At 36.5% G+C, this 22,204-nt stretch overlaps 2 protein-coding genes across 6 annotated transcripts in view; both read left to right on the forward strand.

The window, feature by feature from the left end:
* The window catches only part of LOC124162166 (fat-like cadherin-related tumor suppressor homolog), a 524,021-nt gene extending 515,725 nt beyond the window's left edge, over nucleotides 1-8,296 (forward strand). For 3 of the 4 annotated variants that reach the window (XM_046538584.1, XM_046538585.1, XM_046538588.1), the window contains 3 exons: nucleotides 180-392; nucleotides 4,578-4,739; nucleotides 6,852-8,296. In XM_046538584.1, the coding sequence (XP_046394540.1) occupies nucleotides 180-392; nucleotides 4,578-4,739; nucleotides 6,852-7,474 (998 nt within the window). In that variant the 3' untranslated portion in view covers nucleotides 7,475-8,296. The remainder of the gene's footprint in view (nucleotides 1-179; nucleotides 393-4,577; nucleotides 4,740-6,851) is intronic. The other variant, XM_046538587.1, reaches the window with a different exon arrangement.
* Nucleotides 8,297-10,909: 2,613 nt separating this feature from the next.
* Nucleotides 10,910-21,791, forward strand: LOC124162167 (probable dolichyl pyrophosphate Glc1Man9GlcNAc2 alpha-1,3-glucosyltransferase). Of its 2 annotated transcripts, none has more exons than XM_046538589.1 (8): nucleotides 10,910-11,069; nucleotides 11,176-11,448; nucleotides 11,597-11,789; nucleotides 12,261-12,509; nucleotides 14,361-14,466; nucleotides 16,670-16,806; nucleotides 17,370-17,509; nucleotides 21,100-21,791. In XM_046538589.1, the coding sequence occupies exons 1-8, from the start codon at nucleotides 10,996-10,998 to the stop codon at nucleotides 21,518-21,520; spliced, it is 1,593 nt and encodes a 530-aa protein (XP_046394545.1). In that variant the 5' UTR covers nucleotides 10,910-10,995; the 3' UTR covers nucleotides 21,521-21,791. The 2 variants fall into 2 exon arrangements, with proteins under 2 accessions (XP_046394545.1, XP_046394546.1); XM_046538590.1 differs by having other exon boundaries at nucleotides 10,965-11,069; nucleotides 11,179-11,448.
* The last annotated feature ends 413 nt before the right edge of the window (nucleotides 21,792-22,204 follow it).

Here is a 22,204-nt window from a genome sequence, read left to right on the forward strand (position 1 = left end):
TTGTTCGGAATTTTTTTTGGAGAAATATTTTTATAAATAAAAGCATTTTTCATGCCAGAAAAATCCCTTCAAATTTTCCCTAGGATTTTTGAAATGTAACCTTTTGTTTTTCTTTCACAAACCTTGTAAGCATTGTTTTTAGAGTTATTTAGAAAAGGACAACTTGAAATACTTTGCAGACTTGAAGGGCCCCTCGGACGGAATCTATTCTCATGAGGTAACTCCGAGGGCATTATTGGGTGGGGGGGTTGGGGCGAACGTGTTGCGGAACGGGATAGGTGTGGGGGTGGGTAGAGCCGGGGTGGGAGGCAACAATGCTCCCCACATGGGCATGGCCGGAACCTCTATCTCCTCGCTCAGCTCCATTGAAGACGATCCCCGCATGCTAGGGGGTACGTACTCATACACCCCTCTCTTACCCAAACCCCTCATTGTTCCCGACTCAAGGCGTTTCTCCTCCACAGAGCATATCCCCAGAGTTGCATTGGCATGGTTGATTTGTGGTTGTGTGTCTTGCGTGGAATGTGTGACACACTAATATTATCCCCTTTTTTGCTTTGCCTTTCTTACTCATTATTTTGTAATTTTTGTTGATTTAAATCATGAAGTTCCCAGCAGCTCCATCCTTTAACACTTTTAGTGCCAGCCTATTTTTCCCGGTATGCTGAAGAATGCCAAGGCTTTTTTTGGCAAATTTGTAGGTTTGGGCTTAAAAATTTACATAAAGCCTAATATGTATGCATTTTCAGAAACTATTTTTTTTTATTTGCTCCCAAAACTTACGGGTTTGTTCATACGTTCCCTGCCGTGGACTTTTGGACAAATTCGCCCATTGTGCCGACGTGTTTTTCTTTTTTCCTTCGTTTTAATACTTTGATCCTTTCCAGTTGAGTTTTTGTGCGCATTCGGCTATGCATGCCACTTCAGTCATGTCAAATACGCGTTGCTGAAGTAGCTGTGACCGATGGCGTGCTATGGGCGGCCAAAAGAAAGGCTCATTCTTCGGTCATAATGACAGAAGGGGCGTGTGGGCGAAGTACATGTTTCAGTCAGTATAACCGAAGCGGTGCTGATCGTGTTAACCCTTTTACTGTCACCGGGCCGATATATTGGCCCTCCCTGGTTGAGCGAAAACTGCCAGGGGCTGATTTATCGGCCCGATTTATTTGACTTTTTTCCATCATTGTGGCCTTTTCAATGGCTTTAATTTAAGTAAACCCTCATAATCTATGTATGATTATAAGATATAAATATATATCTTTAGTATTGGGAAAAAATCTAGATGCATTATATAAAATTATATAGCTGAAAAATTTTAAAATCTGAAATGTTGCAAATTCTGGAAAATAGCCTTGGCAGTCTTCGCACATCCCACCTGAAATGGGCTGGTAGTAAAAGGGTTAAAGCATGACAGATAATAAAAATTGTTACCAAAGGTACATGAAACACAAAAAAAAGGTGTGAGTATAAAAAAAACCCGGCTGATGGATCGGCCTGCTGGCACTATAAGGGTTAATTGCATTTGAGCTGCTGTCTTTCCCTTTGGTATTTGTGTCAAAACTGCCAACCTCCAGTGAGAACCTCTGTGCAATGAGAGCATAATTATTCTCTTTAAATTTAACGATTGTTAAAAATCAATTGAATTAATGAGTTGCCGTAGATAATCTATTTAATTTATATTTTTGAACCCAATTTTGATATTCCCAAGATGTTCAATTTACTGAGTTCTTGTCAGAAGTTACAATACTTTCCATAAAATGTCAGCAATGTAAATAAACTTGGACTTAAGTTTTTCAGTTTTCAACACCTTTCATTTGCCTAAAAAGTCAAGTCAACTGATAATAATGTTAACTTATGCTGTTATCGCACCCAGGTCCTTGATTGTTCTTGTTCATGGCCAAAATCAGTAAATCACATTGAGGTAGTGAAACTTCTTTGTTGGCAAATTTGCAACTGCAGTAAGCTGTCGTGTATCATAGCAAATTAAAGAGTGTCAGTACAACATTCTCACAATTCAAAAATTAGGGCTAGATAAAGATATTGCTCCTATATTTACTAATATGTATGCACTTATAGAATATTTTCATGCAATCACAGTATTTTTTCATTTTAGCATCAAAAATTGCAGTGTGTGGAATGAATGTCTATGCATGGAAATGGATCAAAACAAAATTTTATGTACTGGCTCTTGAGAGGCATCACATGTGCAATCATGGGCATTTATCCAACTTTATACTATTGCAGTGGTTGGCAAACTCATTAGTTAATGGAGCACATTAGTCACAAGAAAATAACTTCCGTCAACTCAAGAAAAACAAAATTAAGAGTTATAAATTTTTATACTAGAAAAGTGGACCTTTTTCTGAGCATTCAATTTATCAATGACATAGGTACTAACCATGCCAACAGCCAGGGAAATTGAAAGACTAGCTAAAGGAATGTAGGCTCGGAGGGTATTATAATGTGAAGTTTCACTTCCATTGGTATGAACAACTCTACTATTTTAATTTTTCACGAATCAGATCGTTTTCAATGATCTGGAAATTTAAAATTTCAAAATCTCACTGGAAAAAGTGTTGGCAGTTTTCGCATGTCCTGCCTTGGATTTCATGGTCATGAAAGCTTTACCACCAGACAAAAAGCTCGCATTTTCCCTCCCCTGCCTGTATGCTAAGTGTTGATTATTCATAACATATAATCCTAATTTGAAAGAGTGGCTTGATGCTTTTAATCTCTGTTTCAATTGGCTTAAGTAACCTTAATGATTTTTGTTATTCTTGATGCAATTTATTCCTTTGATCAATTTATCACTTTCATATTTTCATTCATCATCTTAAGCTTAAAAAGATTTTTTGTGCACTCTTTATCTGAGAGATCGAGTATTCAATGGTTCAAAATCTCTCCCAAAATTTAGTTGCCACGCCAAACTTTTGTACTACAAAAATATACAAACCTCAAGTTTGTGTTATGAAACTTCAATTCTTTGATGTATAATACTGATCATTTTTTAATGACAAAGGGTACTAAAAATTAATTTTCAACATACATATAATGAGTCTGTTACTTCAAAATTTTTATTTAAATTTCAATAATTAAATTGTTTTAATTTTTAAAATTGTGAAACTGCCAGTTGACTGCCAGAAACTGCCAGTCTGCCTTTCCCACCCGAAAAGAATATCTGGTTTTTATATGATGTGTCCTGATGAAGTCAAGCATAATTTATTTTTTCCTTCATTAGTATTCCAAGAGATTTATGTCTCGTGATGGTAATTAGTCATCATTACTTTTCACTGTAGCTTAAGTTTAATCAAAACTGCTTTTTTTGGTGAGGTACCTTCATTTTGTTGTGACTGAACAGCTTTAGTATCTAAATTACTGCATATATAAGTATTTTAATTGTTTATGCATAGATTATATATGTACTTTGTGGCATGTGTATTTTAGACATTAGTAGGATAAAATCAAATGTCTCTATATAGATACTGTTGTAGTACTCCACTGTGGTAGCAGCTTTCTTGTGTAGACTACGTATTTCATTTAGTGTAATTTAATTATTTCAAGTCAAATGAACACCACATAAGTTTGTATAAGTTATTCACCCTCATATTTTCACCAAATTTTCTATCTGCATAATTAGTCACTGCATTTTTAAAACACTTGGTGGCCAACTTTTGGAGAACATATTCATTCTAACTCTTGATGAGGGTAAACTGGACATTATACAAAGTATAGACTGGACATTCCGTGTCCTTTCAAAATTGCCAATAAATAATTGCCTATGAAATTATTCACTCTGCTTTTAATTGGCATAGTGAGATTTAGAAAGGTAAAAGATATTTGATGACGATGAAATAAAAATGAGTAATGAGTTTTTTTTCCAAATTAATTAAGCCATTACAGCCATTTAATCTTTTCTAAGTATGTAAATGGGGTCATTGCTATGTTAAATCACAATGGGCTAGTTCATAATTTTTTATCATTGTCCATTATGATAGAGTTTGAAAAAAAAGAGACCTATATTTTCCCTTTTTTTTATCTGTCGCCTACTTCTTGAGCTGTTCGTAGCGTAAAATCAACTGCCGTAATCCTTTCATGTATAAGTTGATGACATCACGATCACCTTTTGGGCATGTCATTGTGTCCACTCCTCAAAATTTTTCTGTTCTATAAAAAGACAATACTAAAGTAGGAATATAGGCATCAGAAAAAAAATATTTACCCCTAAACATTTTTGTGATGCTGAAAGGATGATAGAGGGATGAAGTATACTCAAATACAATTATGTATATACATGTCAAAATTAATATTTTCTGGTGAACGGTGAGGTACAGTGAAATTTTAGCATATCAGTGAAACTTCAGCAAGCATAAAAATGTTTTAGACATGTCATTATCTGTATGACCTATTCATGAAAGCTTTTCCCACCCTGATACCTACATGTATAGAGAGATTATGTATTTGATTAAACTATGTCTCAATTATAGGAACATAATATTGACCATTTGTTGCTTTTACAACCAGTTGCTTCTTTGCCAAATTGCTTATTTCTCGCTATTGTCCTTGGGCACGGTATGTAGGCTACCACTGGGACTGTTCAGACTGGGTTCGTCCAAGCCAAAACCCCTTGCCCAACATCACAGAGGTCCCTGGCAGTGAAATTCCCGACTCTTCCAGCTTCCACAGCAATGAAAGCAATGAATCAAACACTCACCACGGGGGAGGAACAATTGTTCCGGGAGGTAATGATTAACATTTTGTTGAAAGAGGTTTACTTTTAAAGGAAGTATATTTGGTCCTTTCCAGTGTGATGTCCAAGTGGAGATGTTAGGTTTGAAAGAACTGAAGGAGAATGAGAGAATTTACCTTTTTACGCCCTTATTCAAAAATTATACTTGGATACGGTTGACATGGTTTGATTTCTGCAGTCATATTTGAAGTATTCAAGTATGGGAGATAAGTCAAGTATCACAGGGCATATGTATTAGCCATTTATAGTATTTTTATCCTTGGTAATTAGTCAAAAGTTTGACTCTAGGGCTCTGCCAGAGTAATCAACTTTTGAGGATTTGATGGGTGTCCTAAGCAATTTATGTAACCATTATCAGAATCTTAAAATTCAATTTCACCTGATCTATAAAGCAGCATCTATATATTCCAGCATCCCTGAATAAAATCCAAAATATTCCTCTCCAGAATCAATTTGCCTAAATTTCCATCTAGTAACTTGAGAATCAAATCAATAATTTGATTCACTTTCGGCCATAATTGGCATATTTAAAAAAATCATAAATCTTGCGTTCGTTCTATTCCAGCATTTCAACCCTTGTACCATACCAATATCATTCTTCTCCTGTGCTTGTTTCCTTTTTATTGCTGCTAGGACATCATTCCCAGGTGGCTGTTAGCTTTGCAGAACTCAGGAGGTGTATGTGTTGCTATGAATGGAGACTTTTGATGGCCTTTTTCACTATTTTGTTTCCTTTTGCTCTTATCTGGTGATAATTTTAGGGAGCGGAAACTAAGGGAAAACCTGATTAATGGTGGATTTTAATGTTTTAACCATTCATACTCTCTGGAGGAAAAGTAAAACAGTTGGGCTTGAATTCCAGTATATATCTTCATTAATAATAAGAAAATTATCTCTGCATTCCAATCCCAATGTTTACAATTTTATTCATTGTTTGAAGGAAGCGACTTAAGTTCTTAGATTTTCGTTCATATCACCTTCATAGGGTATTCCTTCCCAACAGCAACAGAGAATTCATTTCAATGAAGTTTTAAAGAATAAAATGAATTACTCAAATTTAAAACCTAGTAATTTAGAAGTAGTGATTAATTCATTTCAATTTGTTGCTTTCTAAAACTTCATCATTATTTACCTGTTGATGCATCCTTGACTGCAAAGTTACTTTTTGTGTCGCTTTTAAGACTTCACTTCACCTATCACTGCTGACTTCCCCTGATAGTAAACTTTTGATGTATCGTAAAAAACATTTTCACTTCATTGCTGGTGCCATCACTTATTTTGCACACAGTAAGGAGCAATATTTGTTCAACTTTTTTTTACAATTCAGCTTTTTATGAAAGTTCATGGTGTAGTTATGGTTGCCTTCTGCAATTATTTTACTTAATATTCTGTAATTTTACTTTATTGGTTTTAATATTTCTCATGAACACCAATAAAATGTAATCAGCTTCTTAGTACCCTCCTGGTATAAGTATCTCCATTCTATTGTATTTTAAAGTTTCATGAAAGTACTTATAATTATGGGTTAAAAAGTGAACAACACACTGTTCAACTATATGATGGACAGGTTTCAGAATTATTTTCATCACTTATTGATTTATTTTTTTATGTTGATGTTGTTTTAAGTTTTGGACTTTTGATCTCCAAAATTAAGCAGGATCATTTCATTTATCAGCTGATATTTTTGAAAATTATGTATAATGAAACTTAGAAAATTCCACCATATAAGCCAAAATATAATGTTGCTTAAAAAAATATGCCATCTTATGGAATTCTTTTGAAAAAGACCACTCATAATGATTTGTTGGCACTAAAAATTTTTAGTTTACTTTTCATATTTTAATATCTTTGGATTTTTGATCCTCAAAACAGGAATATAACATAAAAAACAGGTCCATTATACTAATCAGCTGATATTTTTTAAAATTAAAATTAAAAATAATAATGCCATGAAATTATGGATTTTTTTTTCAAAATATTTCTCAAAATTATTTACTTAGTGGCACTAAATAATCTTTATCATTGAATGATTTATCTAATTATTTTATTTCAATTGTAACCCAAGTGGATACTTCCTACCATGTTGTTGCATTTTCATTTCCAGTGGCTAGGGGCAGTGGGATGGCCGACTCAGGGAGAGACATTGAGACACTGAATGAAGAAGAAGATGGAGAGTCGGAGTATGTGGTGGATTCAGAGTGTGGGACTGAGTTTGAGGGGGAGTGTCCTGATAGTCCACTTTTGAATGGTGGTCGGGATGAGGGTGGGGGAGTGGACAGTGGCAGTGGTGGGGAGGAGTACCACTTTAAGAAGGACGGCAGCTACCTTCGGCATCCTAACCAGTACCTGCCAAGGTACAACGTTGGAAGTGAGACTGAGACAGATGAGGCAATGGTTCCCCTTCGTGGTGGGGTGGCTAATTCACGGCAGTTGAGTGGGGGAGCCGCGGAGGGTGACGATTCGGGTGAGGAAGACGATGCCGTGGTTGTTTACGGATTCCCGAGACCAAAACAGACTACACGTTTTGAGCCCGAGAGGTTGTCCAATGGTGAGCTCGGGACCAGTTTGGGGGTTTCGGGACTAGACGAGCAGATGTCACTCTCGATGGGGGGTTGCACCAGTGCTAGCGACCTCTCTAATGTGTGCGACATTGAGGACTCTGAGTTTGAGACAGACATAAAAAAACTGAATGAGAAGTGGCCGGAGATCACACATACTTCCGTTTGAAGGTGGATGGGGAGTGTTAACTTTGGCCAAAATTCATGTAATCACCTAAGAGGCTGTATCTGGGGTGTGAAGGTGTTTTAATTTTCACACTCCACTGCTCAGGTGGTGACTGGAGAAAAACCCAAGCACAATCCTTCTGTGATCTAAGAATGCCATGCATATGCCGGCTTACTACCACTGCTTAATGGTTTACTTTTGGTGCTATGAAAGAAGACTGCTATTTTGGGAATGGCTATTTATAAAGTGCCCATATCTTCGTCTCAGACATCCACCTTCAATTTTAAAGAGAATCGTACTGAGAAAATTAAAGATCCTTTTCAAATTGGCTTGAGAAAAGGCATTACCATGTGTTCCTTTTGTGCTGAGATGAACCTGTGGATATTTTGTGATAAGGAAGTTACTCAGGATAAAGGATATAGGGGGCAGCACGGTGACTGTCACGCAAGTGTACTTCTCTCAGGTGGAAATTATTTCAAACGTCCCTTTTCTCACTGTTAAAAAAAATGAATATGATGCAGTCTGTCTCATGCATTTTCATTTGCTATCTGAGTGAAAAGCATTTTTGTAAAACCTATTCGAGGTATGTGGTATCTCTTGTGAAGGAATGATTTTTTTCTAAGAGACCATTCTTTTTTAAGTGCTACGTTTTTGTCTCCTAATGTACTGTTTTTATTTATTTATTAATAAAACATCTGACAATGAAATTTGAGAGTGGATGAAAGATATCAATCACAGATTGAGAATAATGTCTGTAAACTTGTACAGAAAATATCTTTGTACATATGAAAATGTTGAATATACATTGCCATATTTTTAAATATCCTAATGTTGTCTCCTTTAATACCTGAGATAAAGTCCTTCCTGTTTTAGTAACCTCTGTTTCTTAATTTAAAAAATTATGCCCTGATTAACCAGTTCCAATGACTATATATGTAATGGCCTTTCTATGTTATTAATGTCTTACAACATACAGGCCATGGTTATGGTGTGAATTTGAAGGCATTGTGATTAAATCATGACAGGGATAATTATTTTCTTCGAAAAAAAATAATAGGATCAAACTACTTGCATTGACTATCTATAAGGTCCAAAGCAATCAGTTTTAAAGCTTTAAAGATCAAGGAGATAAAGGTCAGCTTTAAAGAAAAACTTTTCTGGAACATTTTTCTGCATAGATAGTTACCCCTTTTTATACTTCAATCACTCCAGAAAATTTCTAAAAGAACGCAGGAATGAACCAGGCAACATGACAAATAGACTAATTTCCAGATATTGCCCTGGATCCACAATCAAACCACGAACCCTTGGACTTCATGGCCACGGCACACCCCACTATGCCATTCAGGTTCCTTGATTCTCATAGCAATTTACCAAGTTTCAAGGACCAAGGTGTTAGGCCCTTTCAATTCATCAAGAATGGCAACACAAAGGAATATTGCCTTCTAAGTAGCCACTGCCAGTGGTGAACTTCATGCCAGTCCTAATGTAAAGCTTGGCAGTAGCTGATCAAAAAATCAAGGAACCTGGATAACATAGTGGTCTGCACTGAGGCCGAGAAAGCCAAAGGTCTGTGGTGTGACTTCTGATCCAAGGGATCTTATCCCCCATGAGAATTAATGTGAATGTCACTGTTGTTAATTCAGAAGAAATAGAATATTCCACAATATACTTCTGAATATTTAATTTTTATGCTCAATTAATTTCAATATGTACATATCCTGACCATACATTCCCCTTTAATTACCTACTTAGTGGTGAAGGTCTAAATTCACCATTGACGAGCTATTTTAACCATTTTTACTTCTGGCAGATCCACACATTTGCCCTTATTGGACGTGCAAAAGTTGTCACAGGCTGATTTATTACCTCAACCTCCAACAATAACTATAACGAATTGTAATTTTTTCCTTCATAAAAGTAATATTCAACGCGCATAATTCTTTCATTTTTTTAAGTAGACCTTTGGTGGCTACCTCAAAAATGTTCTACCTGCTGCCACCAATGGTAGCAGATGCCACGAGGCCGCTAAATGCCACTTAAGCTCTGTGCCCTTGGCCAGTGGCAGCCAGTATCTTGAAGGTTCAACTACTGGCCAGAGAAGGGTAGATATAGGGCAACTTGGATATCACTGAGAAGGCCCTGTCAACCACTCCCAGCCGGATAACAGTCACAACTTCATATTCACTGTATCTAACTTTCCTGCCCTAAGGTGTCAAATATGTGTAAGTACATAGTTAATATCCAGCGGCTTAAGTGTATGATGGGCATACCCAGCAAGGGGTAGCTGCCCCCCACCCCCCTTCCCTAGAAGCAAAGATCGCAAAAGTCTTTAAGCAAAATCAGAACTGAATTGAAATGAAAAAATTCAAAAAATTTTCTTTAAACCCACAAAAAATGATATATGTACATACATTATTTTAAGATATGTAACTAAAATAAAACAATTTTTTGAGGAAATAATCTCATTAATCCCATTTGTTGGATGTGCAGCATTCCACTTCTCAAAGTAGGATGTCCAAAAAAATGCCCTCATCGAGGTTCCATCCAATCTTACTTCCCTTGGCGCAGAAATGACCTTCACAGTTAGTCTCCTCTTTAAAACGCCTTTAGCATGGAGACAGGTACTACCTTTTGGCCAATGGGGATATGTAATAGGTAGATTTGTAAAAATTTCTGCAAGCATAGATACACGGGTAGGTACTGAAGAGTGGCAGAAATTTAAGAAATGAAAGTGTGCTGAAGATTAATCCATCTACAAATTTTTACATCGCTGTATTTAAAAACTTAACACATATAGTAGCGGGATTGGACATTGCACACAAAGAATTTTCATTCAAATTATAATTCACACGTGTGATTAATTGTTTTTCAAGAACTATATCGCACTGTTTCTACGGTATGCTGTAGTACCTATCAGACAGATGATAATAATTGGAAGTGAAGGAAAATTTGAAGCAGGGAGGACAAGGGAATACAAGGCATTACCCTTCTTTTTCGAGTGACCAAAATTCATCTAACTTCACTTAATTCTAAAATTGTTGCCACTATCGTGGTAAGAAGACATTATCATTATCAATATAAAACTCTATACCGAACATAAACGTTATGCAACAAAGCAATAGGCTCAAAAAGAATTATTTTTTACTACCTTTGCGGATGCTTCTTGAACAACATGGTGTGAAGGCCGATGATATAGTCCGGTTCGCATTCGGGGAAGACTGCTACAGTCACTTCGTAGTCTTGTTAAACGATATTTTTCCTTTAAAAAAACCGTAGACATATGAAAGTGAAAATTGGCGAAATACTGGGATAAATTAAGATATCTAAGAAAATATTTTTGCTTACCAAAATTGTCTATTCAAAAATTTTGCGCCATTGGCGCTTTTCTACTGTTAATTCATTAGTTACCAAAAATATTCGGATCCGCGTAGATGTCACTGGGTCAAGTCAGCTGATGTGGCATCGAGTTTTCATGGAGCGCTTTGAGACAACTTCGAAAGAGCCGGCAATAATTGCGAATTATGATGCCTCCTCTTCATTTCTGTGTAGCAGTAATCATATTTTCATGTCTGAAAGCTCTCTTCATACCGGCTTAGTAAGTGGCTTGTTCTTGTTCTCTCATCACAAATCCGGGCATGTTGTTGTATGTCTGTATTGAGTGGAAAATATTTGTCTTATTACTTACATTAATTTTGTTACAGCAGGTCGACGGACTTCGAAGTCCATAGGAATTGGCTAGCAATAACCTATAGCTTGCCTATCAGTAAATGGTACTTCGAAGATACGTCAGAATGGACTTTAGATTATCCACCTCTATTTGCGTGGTTTGAGTATGGATTATCTCATATTGCTTCATTTTTTGACCCAAAAATGCTGGACATTAAGAGATTGAATTACGACTCCTGGCAGACTGTATACTTTCAGAGGTTTTCAGTCATATTAACGGACTTGGTTTACGCCTACGGAGCGTACGAGTAAGTACCTACGAACTCAATTTATAATTTTACGCTATGCTGGGCCCTTTCCATAAAAAATAGTAGCCCTCAATTCATATTATTAAGTGAGCTTTATACATTCCTCTTCTGGAAGTAAGGATATGTTATTTTCGTGTATTCTCCACAGATGCTGTAAATATTTAATGAAAAGCAGCCTGAGGAAGAGTAGTAAATGGGGATCACAATGGGCCTCTCCTTCAGCTGTTTTAGCTCTCCTTTTGTTAGGGAATGCTGGTCTGCTTATGGTGGATCACATACATTTCCAGTATAATGGATTTCTTTTTGGAATCATGCTGATATCGCTCTCGAGGATGCTTCAGGTAACCTTTGAATTATCTCAAACTCGTATTGTGGGGCTAAGTAGTCAGTCGAGTGCTTGAGCTAAGGTCTGCTATAGCTATTGGTCAACTTTATTTTTACCTTGGTCGTTTAATTTTGTCAACCTAGTTTTGTTTAAAGGCAGTATTAGCACTGTTAGTGGCAGTATTATAGTTCGTACAGGGGAGACCCTTGTTGATAAGCTGTAGGAAATATTTTTCATTTAGTTGTACACATGACCTTCGACTTTGTCTTGTGCAATATATTTTTGACTTGAGGTTGCTCTCTTCATTACCTTATTTCACCGAAGAGGTCTTGTCAATTTTCATGTAAGATATTTGTTACCCAAGTTCAGAAAAATGATGCTAGAATTTTGAATAAATAATGCTGGCTAATTGTTTCCCTATTTTTACGGCTCTCCCAATCTTTTTTTGGTACTATCTCCTGAACTTTAAATTTTTCTCTTCTTCCAGGATCAATACTTGGCATCATCATTTTGGTTTGCTGTTCTGCTGAATTTAAAGCATATTTTTCTTTATGTATCTCCTGTGTACTTCATTTATCTACTGCGAAACTACTGCTTCCAGAAGAGGTATCCAGGCACTCCTTTCAAGCCTTGGTTCCTTCAGTCGTTGCGTCAATTGGTGAAGCTTGGCTTGGTGGTTGGACTGGTGTTCTTGGTGTCCTTTGGACCGTTTATTGCCATGGGGGAAATCAAGCAGGTAAATGTGCAATGTAAATGCTCTTGTAAATGTGCAATTTAAGCTTAAGAGATTGCAAGAATTTTTATTATGTATTAAAGCATTCTGCTGGTTAAGGTATAGTTGCATGGAGCATTTTGTGGATCTACTTGCCCTACCCCCCAAATTGAAGCTCCGTCTTCATGCCCCTGTTAGAGATTATTATTATTATTAGATGTGCCGGAACGGAGTTAGGCGGAACTGTTATGATAGGTGAACAGTGTCAAGGGACTTTTTGTCGGAAGTTGTACTGGCCACTCGCCAGACTCATTTAGGGATCTAAACTGAACTGATTGCTGGCTTTATTCATTGTTTATCTTCCCATGCTACTTCACTCATGTTAAGCTTGCTGTTAAGACTCAAGCAGTACAGTACATCACCATGTACATTATTATTTACTTCATTTATATAAAAACGAAATACAAGTATGTACTTAGATAAATGGGTTTTTATTAAAGATTGATAATAATACTACACAATACAATTGTTACTATATAGTATATATATATTCAATGATTAAAATTAAATTGTAATCAAATTTTGATTGAAAATTTAAATGAAAACAATAGTCAAGAGAGCAAAAGTATAAGTCTTCATTTAATCATCTTAAAATATGGGAGTTCGAGTTGAAAAAAACTATTTTTTGTACTTTTGATGATGTAAGTCTTTCCCAGGGACAGCCATCAGAGTTGGAATTACTGGAGTTTTTGGGCTCATGTTATGGCACACAATTCCTCAGTTTGCCAGCCACTCCATTAAAAATAGGAACAATTGGGATCAGAACAGCTATTTCTTGCAAGTCTTTCAGAGCTGTTCTGCTCGCGAACTAGCTCCAATAAGACTTCCATTGTTTCGAGCACTTCTCTAGTCTCTGTTAGGCTTACTCTGGGCTTCCATTGCATCTATGAATCGTAAATCTCTACCTTTCCTATCTTCTCTATCATGGCTTTTAACATCCCCTTTCTGTGTAGCACTAGCTCCATCTAAATCCTCTAGTCTCTGTTGTATCTCATCTTAAAGTTTCCTCTCTTTTCATAGCGTGTCATTGCTCCTCCTCCCCATCAACTTTCTGCATCCTCCTCCTTCCACGTTTCCACAGATCCTTCTTCCAAGTGCCCTCATTTCTACTCCTTAAATCTCTACACTCCAGATCAAAGTCTTTGCTAGCCATTTCTTTAAACTCTTTCATAGAGATCATCTCGATAATACTTTCCTATTCATGAAAGCCTCCATCGCTAATGATCACCACTAGATTGCATTCTAACCTCACAGTATGTTAAAAAATGAAATTTTAAGAGATTGGTGGTTTTGCTCGAGCCTCCCATGTTCCTTTGTATTAGAGATATTATCGATAGATAGGTATTGCAATAAATTGATAGCCACTCTGTACTCTTACTCAAGTATTGCATCAGAAGAAGGGTCTCTGTAAATGTGAATTGGGCTATATTGCCATTATGTTGTGGTATCGTTGTATAGTAGGCTGCATAATTTTAGCTAATTTACTCATACATACGTATTGCTAATATCTTGAAAACCAAGGCCAATTGGATGCTCAAGCAAAAACACCTGCACATTGGTTTTTCACAGCATACCAATTTCCAATTTCATCCAATCAAATAAGGTAGTTCATTGCAGTTTTTCTTCAATCAAGTGCTCTGTCTTTATTGCACTGATAGTTAATTAAAAGGCATCAATATTTCATCAAGCGATTTCTGTTAATGATTTTGATTAGTATTTTCCATGTAGTTCCATAAAAGCTATAGATAGTGGTGGGTTAAAACATAACTATATGTAATGATCGTCTAAGTTTAATGTCTTAATTTTTTTCTGCAGGTTTTTTCAAGACTCTTTCCTTTCAAAAGAGGTCTCTCTCATGCATATTGGGCTCCAAACTTTTGGGCCCTTTATAATGCTGCTGATAAGGCCATACTAGTCATAGGTATGTTGTTCACTGATATCTTGGGGCTTTTTATTTAAATAATGTTCTTCTGGAGAGCATAATACATATGTATATTATTTCACAAAATTTTATGACAATTTAAGATGTGAAACATCAGCGGCTATGTTGTTGATGTTTAGACATTAATGAAAACCTGTGCCCTCTAAGAGTGAAGTGAGGGTATTACCAGGGCTGGGATAAATATAGGCCGAGGAATCTTTTAAATACAAAATATCGCTCCGAATGTATTTGAAATACAGCATACTCCCGATTATCCGGGCTAATGATGGGGAGAGGCAGCACAAATAATCCAAAATTTTACTTAAATTTCATGTTATTTTCAGAATTGAAGTAAATCAAGGAATGTAATATTATTTATGCACATTTTCTGCTATTTTACGTTGCTTTCGGGGATCATTCACTGCTATTTTTTCCCGACTGTGATCTTTTTAGTGGCAATAACATGATTACGCTTGGATTCCCACTGTTCCATATAATGTCTGGTTTCCAAAAACTGTGCACCCATGTCTACGAGATTCAGAAAATTGGTTTGCACGAAATTCTTCAAAACCGCTCCTCAAGGGGGAAACTACACTGCCAGGCACCACGCTGCATAGTCACGTCTCGCGCAAGTGGCCAGGTATGCAACTGATGTTCTATGATCACTGAACGTAATCGCACACCACCATGTTTGGATAACAGGTACATGGAGCTTCCATGAACGTAATGGGGGCACAATCACCCCATCGCGCAGCAGGGGTTATAGGAAACCAGGACTTTTGGCAATTTGTCTACACAGGCAAGTGCCAAGCTATGACTCAGCTATCTCTACTTCCAATTCCCCTGCTACCTTCACTTCTATTATTCCCTTCCTCTCCAGTTTGACCTTGACTTGTAACGGCATAAATTTATCTGCATGCGACAAAATCTGCGGTTCCTCTGGGCCATATTAAACCAAATGCAAACAATAGCGAGAATCATAGCCAACATTTCTATTATTTAACGATTGGTTTACCATTAAAGAATCTTCTAAAATTGATTAAGAGTTTTCTCGCCGCTGATCGTGATCCGTATGCTAAAGCAGACGTCCAAGTTAACTTGAAATATCCCTTGACAAAAAGTAAATAAAATAATTCCCTTTTACAAAGAAGATTGTACTTGAAATAATAAGCCTGGTGTAGCCTTGAATATCTGAAATACTGATTACAAATGTATTTAAAATACGCATTTACAATAATTGTAATCAAAATACTGCCCAGCCCTGGGTATTACCCATAGTTATGGGAAAGAGATTTTGTCTTGTAAAATCCTAAAAAGTTTTCACTTGCAAGAAGGACCTGAAGGACGGAAGAAAGAAGGATTCTGGTTATAAAGATGGGAAATTATGTATTTGACAAACAAGGAAAAATAAGTTGGTATACATACACTAAAAGAAAAATATGTACTCACAAATTTGATGGGGGACTGTTTCGGAAAATTCTGATATTTTCTGACCATCCCGGCCAAGGAAGGCATAAGACCATGGGGGAGAGTTCTTTACCAATTTTGTGAGCATTTTTATATTTTGTTTGTTTGTGTGTACCAAGTTATTTTTCTTTGCTTGTCAAATAAGTTTTTAATTGCTCAGCGGAGCCAATATTCCATGGTAAATAAAATATTTTATTTTTGATATTATTTAATTATTGATTTACTCATGATTTGTCTAACAGTGTGAGAGAAAGCCTCTTATTACTATGCTAATATTTGAGAGAAAATTTATGTATTTCAGTGTGTTTTAGTGAATATATTTAAGAAAAAATTCTGTCGTGCTTTGCTTAAATAGACGTGTAGAGTTTATAAAAGAATTCAACATTGAGTGAGTTTTATGGAAGTTGAATCCCAAGGTTAGAGGTTTGTCAAAATTAAGTAGGTTTGATGTGAATAGGTGTTTATAGTCCCAAATCTTTACATTTTATGTCCTCGGTGACTGAAAATTCAATGAATTATCTAATATTTTCTCTGGAGACTCTCTCTCTATTTGTGTTATCATAATATGTATGTATTTTGATATTTTGTGGAATTTCCCTAGAATTTATGTGACAAAAATTTGTTGCTCTACCCCTAATTATAGAAAGCATGCTATTAATAATAATTAAAATATCATAATTAAAATTTTGTTTATTTTAATATCTTTGAAGTTTATTTATACTTTATATCTTTTCAGGTAAGAAGGCTGGATATTTTCAGAGTGCAAATTTTTCTGCCGCCATGACTGGAGGTCTTGTGCAAGAATATGAACATTCTGTCTTACCATCAATAATGCCACGTACAACTTTCATCTTTGTCTTCCTCTCCATATTGGTAAGCATTTTTTTAGTCTTTATGGTAAGCAAAGTGGGCCAATATGAGGATTATTTTGTATGTATGTTGTTTAAATACTAAATATAAAATTTCCTAAACTGTATGTACCTTTTTAGTACCTTTAGCACTTGAAAATATGTATATTCAAATGTCTTAATTGGATCATTACTGTAAATCATTTTTATCTAATGAATACAGTTCTTAAAAATTACTCATTAAGTCACAGAGAGTGATTATAAATAATATCTATAGTGAATAATTCCTGCCTTGGTGCAAAGCTCTTTACAGCAGGTCCATGATGTAGCAAATGCAGATTTAATTAAATTTTGTGTTTACGATTTGGCCCGAACAAAATTTTTCATGTTTAAGTATAGGGAAGCTTCATTATTATGGAATTTCACAAATACATATGAGGTTAAACCTCAGTCAGTTTTCATATTGTTGCATGTTGCGGAGAACAATGAAAAGTCATGATCGGTTAGGTAATTTAAGGTCACTTGTTTTCAGTTATGTACATCTTTATGGAGTTCTTTGTTGAAATGACACTGTTATCCCTTTTTCAGCCTGCTCTTCTGAAGCTGTTCATGGCTCCAAAAAATCCTCTCCACTTTGTTCGCTGCTTGGTTCTGTGTGCATTTGGATCTTTCATGTTTGGCTGGCATGTCCATGAAAAAGCTGTTCTTCTCATGATAGTTCCTCTCAGGTAATAATGAATACATAAGTGGAAAATGAAAAGGAGTCTTTGTTGACTTCCATTGATTTATTTCGTTTCGATTGCAAGTCAACAGAGTCTCCTTTTCACTTTCAAGTATTAACTTCCACATAGTTGAGCCTAATACCATTGAACGAATGAATAAATGTTTTTTACTGTATTTATCTGGATATAGTCCCCCCTTTTTTTTCCAAAATGCCCACGGCAAAAGTAAAGGGGGGGTACTATATTCAAACGCATTTCTTAAAATTTTCCCGAAGCTGAAGCCTCAAAAATTAGGGGGGGACTATATTCGGAGATATATACGGTAATTCCTAAAAAGCTAACTGTCATTGGGTACAATCTAGAGAAAAATCTATGAATGATTCTTCTTGTGTAATAATCTTCCCATTCTCAAAAGACCAATTTACCCGTGGAATGTAATCGCACAATCTGACGTTTATTCAAAGATGCAGTCAAAATTGCATCATGCAAAGCGGTGAATTGCTGGAATGCATGGATGCAGGCAAACTAGCCCCTGTTCTAAATTCATTGGTGCATTCACACAATTGCACATCATAATGAGAAATTAATGCAGTTCTAACCTGCGCAGTTATATGCCCCGTGTAAATCGGCCTAAAGAAGATGCGATCTATTTTTGCCATTAATTTTTCAATCTAAGTTTCACCCTAATGACGGCATCAGTTTTGTCCTTCCCTTTTCTTTCCTCTCCTATTCCTACCCAGGATGCATCGTTGGGCTCATAAATAGTGGTGGTAACTCTTTCCTTTATTCCTCTCCATCCTCCTCCTCCTTAAAATCAGCGCCTGAAAGTGCAATCCTCAACATATTCACTTGTAGACCAGGCTACAGGAGTAATATCATTGCAAGATCCTGGCATGATCCTGATCCACCTCTCGGGTGCATCAGGATCAGGTGCAATTCAATTAGAAAAATAGAATCTTTGGCTGGTGGCGCAATTAAGAATTTTCAAAGCACTGCATTGAACAAGTGACATTCTTCACAATCACTTCCACAGGTACAAACTTATGTACTCCAAGGATGAAATAAGCCAAACAATTTTTTCATGGCAAACTTCATCACCTGCGCATGTGACTGCTTACAAAGTCACTTGTTCCATTCAATGATTTGGAAAACTTTGTTGCGGAATAGCAACTAAGGAGGTTTATACTCTGACAGTGGCTTTGTAAGCACAATCTCCTCCTCCTGTCCCACATGGCAGACTTGAGATGTCAACACCTTGTTTGGTTAACCCAGTCCAAGATCTGCTTTGGAAGAAGATGACTCGGTGGTGTAAATGGTAGCCTACCTGTCAGGCAATCTGTAGATCTGGGTTCGGATCCCGGCTAAGCCAAATGATTATTTCATGGCAAATATCATGCTCCATGTACATTAGAGTTATGTGTTATCTCATTTGCTGTTACTATTAATATCAGTAGTCTAATTGTTAAGCTAATTTCACATTGAGGAGACTTTACTTAACAATGCATCATTTCCCTTGATGCCAATGCACATTCCAAAAAATATTTTCTGTATTGCTGTGTTGCCTGCATCCAGGTAACAGATCTATTCACTGGAAATATCGTTGATCCAGAATGCGTTTGGTTCCAAGCATTCATGATTATCATTCTTCTACTTATTTCTTATGTATGTTCCCTACGATAGATTTGAAATTTTCGTAATTCCAAGATACAGTGGAACCTTGTTTATACTCGAACCTCGCGAGTACGGCCTATTGCGAGACCCCCACCATTACGATAGAGAGCCGATGCACCGTCAATTGACTCTATAATAAGCATGTAAAAAAATTCGTATTTACGAGGCCCTTTTGGTGTTGCCACTCGCCATAGCGAGGGTTTCGCCGGAGAGATCGCCGGAAAACCTTTACCAAGAGTACCTTATCTCTGTAATTTCTTGCGATCTGTTAGAAATGAAGTTAACATGGAGTGCTCAGTCTCAAATTCATGTAGTAAACTGTTGTTCGATATAAATAAGTTGTTCATTTTGGTGAAAATATTGTGGCATTAACATTCCCGAATGCTTGATCTTCTTTTGTTCCTCGGGCGGCAGAAAGCAGACGGCAGCATACCCGCACGTCGGTGAGTTGAGTGAATAGAAAGCATTTGATGGCAGACACCATGACCAAAAAACAATGCTTTGCATGATTTTTATTCAGTGCGGCGCTTATAAATTGTTTGAATAGTTAGTCATTGTTTGAGTAAGGAAATTTAGTGATGCAAAAAAAACATTGCCTTTCGTCTGGATTTATACTTACGTTTATCATTAATAAATTTATCTGTCGCCGCACCACTCCTGTTCCTGTATAACTGTTCGCAAAGGGATATATTGGCTGTTATTTGCTCCACCTCCGGTAAAGCAACAATTCGCTATAGCGAGTGTTTATTGGAGCACCGTGGGGTCTCGTTTTATCGAGGCTGCACTGTATTTACCTGGTCTGACACCTTCATGTTGAAGCCATCCTCAACATATTCATGGGGATAATTAGGCATCCTATGAAAGAAGGTATGGAGTGACTGTAAAGGGAAATATTAGTGAGCTTTTTCGTTATTGCTTGGGTAAATAATTTTGTATTTCAAAAATTCTAATTAAGTAGGATGAAATGAAAGGGTTACAAGTAAGTTCATACTTACCTGCTTTTCCTCTTGCAATGCATTTCTTAGTGGTTGACTGTCACTGCTCCAATCCTCAAATTAAAACTGTAAGCAGGTTCACTCATACAGTGATTCAACTCTAAGGTTGATTTGGAGAGGTGAGGGTAGAGTTCACCCCAGACTTAGCCGAAAGCATATGAATATCACACATTTGCGGTAGGTGGGCCAGTTCCATTCTCTGGGCATTAGTAAGTAAATATAAATTTTTGTCTTGATAATGACGCTATAGCTTACAAAACTAGTCGACAGCAGATAAAAGTTTGTGGAACAGTACTGCATTTTTGCTTTACTATAAATATCCTATCGTTCCACCAAGAAACGCCAAAATCAGTTGATTTGATTCGTTGAAGAAATCCAAGAGTGTAGCAGCTGCACTACCTGTTCTGAGAAGTCGGGAGAGCCCACTGCGATAGGCATAGTAGAGAACTGTCAGGGAAAGATGGTCATTGATCAAAGATCCCTTGGCACTGACAAGTCAATACTCTCCCGGAGTACTGGACTGTCGACTAGGCCATTCACCAGTCAGAAAAGTAGAACTACATCAGCATGTTGGCACCCCTGTTGAAGGCGGATAGATACAAACGACTCTGCAAATAGCTGTCAGGTGTTGTGCAGAAGGTGTAGCCAAGTCAGACACCAAGCATTCTTATGAATTTCTTTTGTAGGTCTTGCTGCTGACATATTAGAACACAGTCAGAGTTAGAATTATGAAGAGAGGCTGAAATTGATGTCACCCAAGGATTTTGCCCTCTATGCCCTTCATATACCAAATGGTAATTTCAACTGCATCGTTCCTCCTCAGGATAGGAATTCAAATTCATTTTTTGAATTTTAAGGAGAAACTGCTTTCACTGAAAAGGAAGTTCTAGTGTTTCACTCATTTTTTACTCAATATTTCATTCTTTTCAGCTTGTTAGCTGTGGTCTGGAAGAAGGAAGCTGAAGTGTACCTCCTACTTGCCACGGTGGGTCACTATTCTCTGTTTCCACTGCTCTTTACTACATTCGAGATACCTCTCAAGGCATTGCTACTTGTCATGCATTCCATGTATAGTTACATCAGTCTTAGTAATTTATTTCACATTCCGCGAAAGTTATCATTGGTACCATTCGTATCAAGGCTCGAATCTTTGTATCTGATGGGCCTGTTACCTCTATTTTTGTATGAAAATATTTTCCATGTTTTAATGGGTTTTGATAAGAGGTACCCTTTTTTGCCTCTCATGATGACTTCATCGTATTGTGCGATAGGCATCACTTATTGCTGGTTGAAATACTACTGGCATTTTGTTACTATGAGTGAAGTTATTCACAAAAGGAAAGCTTATTAAAAATAGGCTGTGATATTGTTTGTGATTGTAGTTAACTTCCTTGTTATGGAAAAGTCTGAAAGACTAGACATCTGGAATAATGCAGTTTTGGGCTGTTTGCCAAAAGTGCTCACACACTATGTTGAAAAGCTGTTTAACTACAGTTGGTATTATAAACTTCATCATATGAAGGGTCATTTATGTATGAATTTTTTCATATACTTTGAATAAAGTGCAGTGTAGTTGCTCCTTTATGGAGATAAAAGATTCAAACTGCAATGCATTTCGGAAATATTTTGTTTTTATTCCTTCGTCTATAAATCAATCATGTTCCTTGTCAGAAAAATATCTAGAGGATACATTTTTACCCTCTTTGTAATGCTAGAAAAAGCAAGTGCATATGATCATTAACTGAAATATGTATCATCAAATGACAACAGAAATATCCAATCAAAATCATGTATGTTTACTACACATATTTTTCCTAATAATATTGCATATTTTGAATTTGTTTACACTCAAATGAGTGTAAGCTAAAACAAAATACACTAGTGTTTGATAAAAATGATACAAAAAATATAAAAATCTCAGACCCTCAATCTTCAAAATGTAAAGACCAATCATCCCACAGTAAGACAGTACAGTAGACTCTCGCTATTACGAAGTTCATGGGACCGAAAAACCGGAGGTTCGTAATAACGAAGT

This window comes from Ischnura elegans, chromosome 7 (genome assembly GCF_921293095.1).
Source record: "Ischnura elegans chromosome 7, ioIscEleg1.1, whole genome shotgun sequence".
In the NCBI taxonomy this organism is placed as follows: domain Eukaryota; kingdom Metazoa; phylum Arthropoda; class Insecta; order Odonata; family Coenagrionidae; genus Ischnura; species Ischnura elegans.